Below are 10,285 nucleotides of genomic sequence, written 5' to 3' on the forward strand. Positions count from 1 at the left end.
TGCCTGGTAAGGTGCCACGCCGGGCACAGGATGTCACTTCTGCGGGGCTCCTGCCAAACATGAACTCCCTGCACGTGGTCGTGAGAAAACATCAAGGGAACCCAAACTGAGGGACATTCTATCAAACCACTGGCCTGTATGCTTCTAAAGTGTCAAGGTCATGAATGCTGAGGAAAGGCGGAGGAACTGTTGTAGATTAGAGGAGACTACAGGGACATCACAATTAAATGCAATGCGTGACCCCAGTCTGCATCCTGGACTGGAAACAGCAATTGTGACACAGGACATTTATTGGGACAATTGGCAAAATGTGAATAAGGATTGTAGATTACAGTACTGTATCAATGGTAAATGCCTTGCTGTTGATGGGTATATTGCGGTAACGTAAGAGAAAGTCCACGAGCGTCTGCATGCTTAGGAAAACGACACTGAAGTTCTGAAGTTCTTAGGGGCAAAGAAAACCATACAGCGAATGTGTCAGAATGTTAACAGTTGGTAAATCTCGGCGAAGGATATACATGAGTTCTTTTCACACTTCTTGCTTTGTCATTCTTGTTTTAAACTATTTAAACTTTTCTGTGAATGTGAAATTATTTCAGAATAAGAAGTTAAAAAGAAAATAAATTAAAATCAAAAGGTGTGCTCTCCATGGTCCAGTGCCCTGGAACTCACTGAGCGGCCACGTGGGTCCGGATCCTTAACGTCCAGCAAAATGTCATGAGACCTGTAAACCTGGAATCTTCGTTAGAAGAAAGTACGCGAGGGCAAGTTTTCAGTAGGCTGGGGAAAGCTGGGAATCTTAGTATTTGCCAGTCTTCTCCCAGCGCTTTCCTTTGAAAGATGCCAGTGAACTTGCCCTCCATGTTCATGTGTCTCAAGGTGGAGCCACACAGCGGGCCCTGAGAGCTTTATGTTGGCACAGAGAGTAGAAATGATAATAATGGTAAAGAAATACTATCAATAATAATAATAAACCTTTAACTGCTTACTCTCATCTATTAAAATACAGTGAAATATACAGCAGCCTAATTTCCCTGTGGGGAAGGGTAATCCCAGGACAGCATTACTGATGTTCTCTAATCCTAAAACTGTTTTGTCACTATCTTTGCCAGGTAGGATTCTCTACAGCTTTGCCCATTTCTAGCCTTGTATCCTTCTCAAGTCTCCCCAAGTTCCATTACAGTGTCTTACCCTCCATTTGGGCCATTCATTGCAACTGTAACAACCAACAAATATCTACCAGGCACAAACCTTACACAAAGACTATATTTAGCCAGGCATCTACCAGCTGGGAATCTACCAGGAAAGTCACTTAAACGTTGCCTGTACCGTTGTCTGTACCTCCGTTTCTCTAGCTTTAAAATGCCCCTCTGAACAGGCAGATCTTGTCTTGTTCAATTTGGGCCAAATCCAGTCAACACATTAGAAAGGCTTGTGGGGAGAAGGAATATTTCATTCGGTGATACTTTCGCTGGCCTAAGGGAACTTACAACATAGTTGGAAAGACAGAAACACATCAGACGTTAAAGTGATTTGTGCAGAGGATTACAGTGAGAGAAGGAAATCTTAATCCTGGTCTACCATGAATTCACCGAGTCACCGTGGCAAATGACACAATTCCTTAAAGCTTCCTGCCTTATTTGTAAACTGAGAGGGTTGGACTGGACGATAATAATGATAACAGGTAAAATTCACTGAGCACTTCTTATACACCAGGCCCTATATTAAGCACTGAACATGGACGAACACACTGAAACCTCGCCATACTGCTGTGAGGTAGGTACCACCATCATCCCTATTGTACAGACAATCCGTGAGATCCAATGTTCTATAGTCATGTGATTTCAAGTTAAAGAATATAGTAGACTGTAGTTTCCAAAGGTGGTCCAACAATATTTCCCATCCCACATGCTTTTCTTTAAAAGTATGACTTTGAACATTCCTGCCTTACAGAGGTGGGTCTATGTCCGCTCTCGTTGAGTTTGGGTGGGCTTTTGTCTGGAGAAAGTTATGTTATGGGACTTCCGAGGCTAGATCATAAAAGCCAATAAATACAGCTTATATTAGTTTTCTATTGCTGCACAACAGATTATCACAAACTTAGTGGCTTGAAAGAACACCCACGTATTAGCTCACAGTCTGTAGGTCAGAACTCCGGGCACAGCATGGCTAGGTTCTCTGCTCAGGGTCTCAAAAGGCATGCATGCTGTTGGAAGAATTCAGTTCTTTGTGGCTGTAGGACTGAGGTCTGCCTCTCCTTGCTGGCACTCAGCTGGGGCTGCCCTCAGCTCCTAGAGGCTGCCGAAATTCCTTGCCACATGGCCCCCTTCACGCTCAAAGCCAGCTATAGAGAATCTCCCTCAGGTCAAATCCCTCTCACACTTTCAATCTCTGACTTTCTCCGTCTCTGACCTCCAGACCCACACTCAAATGGCTCATGTGACAGAGAGAAGACACACAGAAGAGGAGGAGGCAATGTTACCATGGAGGCCAAGACTGGAGTACTGTGGCCACAAGCCAAGGAATGCTTGTAGTCACCAGAAGATGGAAGAGGCAGCCCCAAAAGGGAGCGTGACCCTGCTGAATTTTGGACTTTTAGTCTCTAGAACTGTGAGAAAATAAACTTCTGTTGTCTTAAGCCAAAAACAAAACACAAAACACCTCATGTGATTAGGTCACGTCCACTTAGAGAATCTCCCTATGTTAAGGTCAGCTGCTTTGGGACCTTAATTATATCTGCAAATTCCCTTCTGTCATATAATCATGGGAGTGATATCTAATCATATTCATAGGTTCTGCCCACACCTGGAGGAGATTATGCAAGGGCAGGGGTCATTTTAGAATTCTGCCTACCACATAGCTTCTGTTTGATTCTCTTGTTACACCTGTTCTTAGGCACCATGCTGTGAGGAAGCACAAGCAGCTTTAATAGTCCCAGCTGAGTTCCCAGTCAACAACCAGTATCAACTTGCCAGCCTTGTTAGTGAATCATTTTGAAAGTGGATCTTCCAGTGTCAAGCTGAGCTGCCCCAGCTGGCCATGATAGGAGCAGATAAGTTGTCTCCATTGAGTCCCACCCAAATTGCAAATCTCTTAAGTAAAATAAAGGATTGCTGTTGTTCTAAGCCACTATGTTTTAGGGTGATTTGTTACACAGCAATAGGTAATCAAAATCAAGTAACAAGCTATGTGAGACGATCTACAAGTACTGATAGCTTCTTGTGGACATTTCTTTTAGGACACTGGAGCATGTGGCAGGGTAGGCCTAAAATGTCACTTAATTCATGCTTGCTGATTTATTAATTCAAATGTATACTTAACTGACTCACACCAGTATACCGGTCATCGATATTTGGAAGCCCAGTGCTTTAAAAGGGTTATATGAAAATGATGCTGCTTTCCTTTTGAACAATGGCTATACCGTACATTTTAAAGCTGTATTTGTAAAACATCTGAGATGTAAATGAACATAGATAATGAATGTATTAATTTTTAAAAGTATAATGGGCTTGTTTATAAATCACTACTTAAAGTATTAATATTTCAATGTATACTTAATTACTTTTCAACACATTACTTTTACTGGAAAAGGTAGAAAACACTGGGAAAAGAGTCATCAGTTTTGTCATTAAGAATTTTCATCAATGGATATTAACTATTAGGTGAAAGACTTATCCATACACTCTCATAAGAGGCTCCCCTTGGATTATCTGTTGATTACATAGAGGAAAAGGTCCTTTACAATGGCGAAATCTGGCAGACAACTCAACTGAATGATCAAACTCACTATCACCAATAGAACAAAGTGATATCACGTGCCTCCCACTGTGATGCACTAAGGACACAACCACACGTGTGTAGTATTCTTGCCAAAAAACATTTAACTTTAAGAGAAAACAGACTAATCCAAATTAAGGACATTCTGAAAAAAACACTGACTTGTACTTTTCAAAAATATCAATGTTACAAAAGACAAAAAAACGCTGGGGAACTCTTCTAGATTAATGTAAAAGAAATGATAACTAAATGTGAATTTTTTTTTTTTTTTTTTGCGGTACGCGGGCCTCTCACTGTTGGGGCCTCTCCCGTTGCGGAGCACAGGCTCCGGACGCGCAGGCTCAGCGGCCATGGCTCACGGGCCCAGCCGCTCCGCGGCATGTGGTATCTTGCCGGACCGGGGAACGAACCCGTGTCCCCTACATCGGCAGGCGGACTCTCAAACACTGCGCCACCAGGGAAGCCCTAAATGTGAATCTTGAGTGGATCCTGGATCTCCCCCTTCCAACAATAAAGAAAAAAAGAGCCATAAAACTATAACACTTAAAATATGCACTGCATATTAGATGATAGTACTGTACTAAATGTTAAGTATCTGAGTGGATTATTGTACTGTGGTTTGTAGGAGAATGTCCTTGTGAAGAGCCAGATGCTGAAATATTTAGAGGTGAAATGTCACTTCGCAAGTAATACTCGGGCAAATTGTGCAAAGAAAATTCTGTACCTGGCTGAAGAATTTTGTATCAACATCTAGTCAACGCTGTCCACAGACTGGAGAGAACAGTCTCCCCCTGTGTAGCTGAGAAGCAGTCAGCAGGAACCTCGCCTCCCTGGCCGAGGAGCTTTCAGGCGGCCGCAGCACGACGAGGAGCGAAAGACGAGGCTGTGAGCCCACCTTCACTTAGAAGCACACGCATACACACTTTACGGCAGTCACGCGAAGGCACGAGGGCGAGGCTGCGCCTCACGTTCCCAAAGACAGGCACGACAGCTGTACGTGCCATCTAGTGCACTTTACGGCAGAAACGTGAAGGCACGAGGGCGAGGCCGCGCCTCCGCCCCCAAAGCTACGCAGGACAGCGGCACGTGCTGTCTAGCGCGCTTTACGGCCGCCGCACGAAGGCGGAGGTTCCGGGCCGACGCAGGGTAATCAACGGTTCCGGGCTCTGTGCTCCACCTCGTTGTCGGTAGGCTGTTCATCCGTTGGCGCTCCCACGGCTCGGCGGTCATGGCGGCGGTGGCGGCACTGTGGCGGAGGGCGGTGGAGATCGTGAAGACCAAGGAGTTCCGGGATTACGTGACCAGCACGCACTTCTGGGGTCCAGTGGCCAACTGGGGCATCCCGCTGGCTGCCATCAAGGACATGTGGGCGCCGCCGGACATCATCAGCGGCCGCGTGACGACGGCGTTCATCTTATACTCGATGGTCTTCATGCGCTTCGCCTACCTTGTACGGCCTCGCAGCTTGCTGCTGATAGCGTGTCACAGCACCAACGTGGTGGCGCAGTGTGCAGGGGGGCCGCTATCTGATCTACCACTACGGCGGCGCCACGGCGGCCACAGCCGTTGCTGCCTCTGTCGCTTCTCCCGGCTCTACCGCCGCTACCCCCGCTACCACCCCCCCCCCCGCAGCTGAAGACCCTGTGACTGACGGCGACTGCCTGGAGGTCACCGACTACGATCCGCTGACCCCAGAACATGATTGAGAGGGCCCTATCAAATCTTTGCAGCTTGCAAGCACTGAACTGTTCTTCCTAAAGAAAAGATCAATAAAAAGTTTGGTTTTGACTCTGAAACAGTGCGAATCTGATTGAAACCTGCAGTTCTGTTAATAAAAAATGGCAAATAGCACAGAACTGAAGCTGTTGAGTGTTGTTTATTTCGTGACAGGGAAATAAAATGGTTTTTAGAAGGTGAGGGTAGATTGGCTAGTCTTCCTCGCCACGGGACCTGCAACTCGAGGGTTAGTTTATGTAGGGGAGGAAGGCTGAACGAAAGACACTTCAACTTAGCTAATTTATTTTTTTTTAAGCTCTCCTGGGAACATGCTTTTGTTACTTGTTTCGGGTGTCCGGGCCAGATGAGCCACAATGTTTGTACACCAAAAAATTCCAAGGGCTACTTCTACTGAGGGAAATACTTCCAAGGGGGTTTAAATGAATTCAGTGAAATCCAGCTCAGACTTTTAAGGAGTACTTAGCAAGAGAACCTAGAATCTGTTGGTGACCGGGAGCAATGACAGAACCTTCAATGGAATCAGGATAAATAAACAACTCAGGTCAGTGGCTGTCAACCCTGAATTCTAGGTAAACAAAATAAAAACAAGATCATTATCCTTTCCTCTTTTCCTCATGCCTAAAAATGGGGGAACTGACAGTTTGTAAAGGTGGTGAACCTATCACCCTGTGTTGCACTGTAGCTAGGGGTGAGGATGAGGGTCAGTGGTAAACAGTATTAGCCCAGGGTATCCCCCCTAGGAATCCTGTGGGTGCTAGAGGACTCTGCTTGGGAGCATGAGGAGGGAAAAGAGAAGGGTGGGGCTTTGGGTGTAAGGCCATTACCTCTGCAGCAGAGGCTGCCCTTCAGGATTTGACCCCCAATCCCCCCTCCCTCTGGAGAATGCGGGAAGTTCCAGGGTGGTCTACTGGGGAACCCCCATGTATGTGATCAAAACCCCTACTTTTGTTAAAAATTTCAAATGCAAAGATATTGAAAACAACTCTGAAATTTTCTGAAGACATCAGGTTTTGGACAAGACAGGCACTTTACCTTCTGTGGCATCTAAGCAGTAGTCCTCTTTGTAGGCAGTTTCTGCATTTCACATTCTGCATACAGGGGGAAAAACAAACTCTGGAAAGTGACAGTGTATGAGTTATCTATTGCTGTGTAACAAATCACCCCCAAACTTAGCTTAAAAAAACTTAAAACAAATATCTCACACAATTTTGTAGGGCCAGGAATCTGGGAGGGGCCTAGTTGGGTGCTTCTGCCTTAGGGTCTCAGGTCTGCTGGGGCTGCAGTCTCTGAAGACTTGCTGGAAGATCCACTTCCAAGCTCACTCACACTGTTGTTTGCAGGAGGCTTCAGTTCCTTGTCATGTGGGCCATAGGGCTGCTCACAACATGGCTTCCCCCAGAGGTGTTCCGAAAGAGAGAAAGCCCAAGATGGAAGCCATAGTCTTTTATAGCTTAATCTGGGAAGTGACATACCATCACTTCAGCTGTGTTCTCTTGGTCACATGGACCAACCTTGGTACGCTGTGGGAGGACAACACAAGGGTGGGAATAGCAGGAGGCAGGGATCATTGGGGGCCATCTTGGAGACTGCCTACCACACGTGGCTCTGAAATAAAAACTCTCCTGCCTTCCTGAAACTCAGTAGAAAGTAATAAATCATGTTAAGGTCATCGCCCACCTTCCCCAAGAGATGTCACAAAATGCTCAGTTTACAGTTTTGTGGTCATTACAAACATGCATATATTACAGAGGATGGGTTTGAGAAGCAGGAAAAAAGTCTCTGCAAGATAGGTGGTAGCTCATAATATTTTAGATAGTTCAGACTATCATAAAATAAAAAGCAGTTCTGAAAGTTCTGAAATGAATCATAACCTTGTATCGAGATTTTTATTAAAATTTTAAAGATTTTCCCCCTTTGCTCTTACATGAGTGGAAATTAATGCATTTTTAGATTTGTTTTACAAAATGTATTTTGTAATTTGACTATTGTATTTCAGTAAAAGGCCACTGTCTGTTGAAGACATATCAGAGCAGGTACGTTTCTAATTAACCTGGTAAGGGGAAAATAGGTAATCCCTGCTGATAATTTCCTGTCACTCTACATTTTTAGAGGGCAAAACGATTAGAGCAAATATCCAAAAGATTGCAACACCTCCATTCTAATGCAATGCTCCACTTACAGGACCTAATTTGTAGCATGCCCACCCAGCTAAGAGCTCTAACCCTTTGTTGCCTAGGATATTAGTGTTTAAAGCCATGTAAGTGATTAATACTTTAATAAAAACACACCCTTCAAATCATTAGGGTAATAATCATTTCATAATCTCCCCAAACTCTCAAACATAATTCTTTCTGGTCTTGGCAATTTAACTTAAACTGTCTACAGGTCTCTACCACTACTTTATGAAGCCAAAAACATTTTCCAAATAGAGCTATTTTTTCAGAAGCTTTTGTTATTGACACACTTTTGTTACTTCCCAGAATTTGGGTTTTATACTGAGTTTAATAAGTAACATCTTCCTCTTTAGGTCCTCTGACCTTCCTGGCAAAGCCCAGACTAAAATCCAACGAACTGCCTTATCTTTGCAACTCTAATGCTACAACCATTTTTCTCCTCTAATTCTTTCAAAACTATGAACCTCATACTGTGTCTCAGGGAGAGGCTGGGAACAAATCACGTTGCTGGACAAAGACAAGGCACTTAGAGATGATGAAGCCCTGTGCGGGAAGGAAACCACTTCCTGGGCCTCTCCTGACCCTGATGACTCACGAGTGCCCCTGGAGGTGGAGCTGACCCCCGCAAAAATGGAGGCTATAATATATTCCAGGAAACGTGACATATAAGTCTTGCAGTTTGAATTTATGTCTATTATTTTGAAGTGCAAAATTTGAATGGAAAGTTTTCAAACTACAGGAGTGCAGCTTTGTTGTAAAAATGTCATACGCAAGTGTGCAAAAAATAGAAAAGCCAAATTCGACCCCAATTCCTTTGGCAGTGGTAACATGGCAAAAAAGCTTGGGAAAAGTACACAACTTTTCAGACCTCTGTTATTTGAAAATACCATAGTTTTTTGAAAATACCATAGTTTTATAGCATGCTATGCATTGTTACACATTCTGCTTTTCTATCTATAATGTCTTACACGTCATCCCCTATCATGGCATTGCAGCCTTCTTTTTAACAGTTGCATAATACTCGGTAGCATGGATGTGCTGTGATTAACCAGTCCCCTCTCCCTTTTGTCCATGCCCTGTGCCCACGTGCACAGATCTGTAGAAGAGAGTCCCACAGGGCTGATGTCACTGGATCAACCTTTAAAGCTATGTTTGCTATTTTTTTTAATTATAGTTTTTTAAAAAAAATAAATTTATTACATTTTTGGCTGCATTGGGTCTTCGTTGCTGCGCGCAGGCTTTTCTCTAGTTGCGGCGACCAGGGGCTACTCTTTGTTGTGGTGTGCAGGCTTCTCATTGCAGTGGCTTCTTTTGTGGAGCATGGGCTCTAGGTGCTCCGGCTTCAGTAGTTGTGGCATGCGGGCTCACTAGTTGTGGCTTGCGGGCTCTAGAGCACAGGCTCAGCAGTTGTGGCACATGTGCTTAATTGCTCTGCGGCATGTGGGATCTTCCTGGACCAGGGCTCGAACCCATCTCCCCTGCATTGGCAGGCAGATTCTTAACCACTGTGCCACCATGGAAGTCTTAAAACTGTGTTTGCTTTAAAGCTATGTTTGCTTTAAAGCCCCCTCCAGGCATGTCTTCCTATCTTCGTTTCAATTTTAATGTAATTAAATGTTGCCAGAATAATGTTTTCTGAACAATATCTTTTTTTTTTTTTTTTTGGCCGCACCTCCCGCCTTCTGGGATCTTAGTTCCCCGACCAGGGGTCGAACCCGGGCCCCGGCAGTTGAGTGACAGTGCTGAGTCCTAATCACTGGACCGCCAGGGAATTCCCTGAACAGTATCTTTAATTCATCAGAGCAGACAATAAATCCAGTAAGATGACAGCTCACATATCATTGTCCATACCTTACATATCCTCCATTTGCATCAACTTCAGTGCCTGGCATGTGGTTGATACTTGATAAAACGTTTCTTGGGTAGATAAGGAAAAGCTAAATAGATACAAGAGGTATGAAATGAAAGTGTTCATAATCCAAAGTTCCTAAGGTGAGAAATCAGATCTTAAATTGGTTTGTGAATCAAGATTTAATGTGATCCCAAGTTTTGTTATCTTACATGTAGAAACTAGGAAATATTTCATGGAGTATCTTAGTTTGTGGGAAGTTGCAAGATGAGAGAAAATTGTTACTTTACTATTGAAGTCTTCTAAAGGAACTCCATGAAATGAAGGGAGAAAGAAAATGTAAGATTAAAGACCAAATAGTAGCAGGAAAGATGAAAGCAGGAAGTCACAGGCATATGTGCATTCATCCAGGTTTTACAGAACTACATTAAATGCATTTCACGGTAAAAATGCATCCCCCCACCCCCATTCTCTAAAAATCACATCCTTGTTGGGCAGCTGAGTAAGCAAAGGAGCAGGGCTTCACCTGGGCTCGAAACGGAAGCACTTCCTCCAGGCAGTGGGGAATGTGGCAATTCTGTCCCTCAAGGTCCAGGGGCGACAAGGCCCAGTTCAGTACTGCTGGCTTTGGAAATGAGCAGAGGTAGGGGAAGGTGAGGGTACAGCTGATCCCACAGATCACTGCACACAATGGGACAGGGGTTTTGCAGTTTAGGAAACAAACAGGACAAAGTCAAAAGTGTATGAC

General features: G+C 44.3%; 1 protein-coding gene across 1 annotated transcript; it reads left to right on the top strand.

Moving 5' to 3' along the window:
- Positions 1–4,900: 4,900 nt before the first annotated feature.
- On the top strand, positions 4,901–5,483 carry MPC1L (mitochondrial pyruvate carrier 1 like; the record flags this gene model as incomplete). The annotated part of the gene is given in 2 exon segments (XM_082682032.1): positions 4,901–5,283; positions 5,285–5,483. Coding segments are annotated over 2 exon segments (477 nt in total). The 5' UTR covers positions 4,901–5,005.
- Positions 5,484–10,285: the final 4,802 nt, after the last annotated feature.

Source organism: Grampus griseus (assembly GCF_964374135.1).
Source record: "Grampus griseus genome assembly, chromosome: X".
In the NCBI taxonomy this organism is placed as follows: domain Eukaryota; kingdom Metazoa; phylum Chordata; class Mammalia; order Artiodactyla; family Delphinidae; genus Grampus; species Grampus griseus.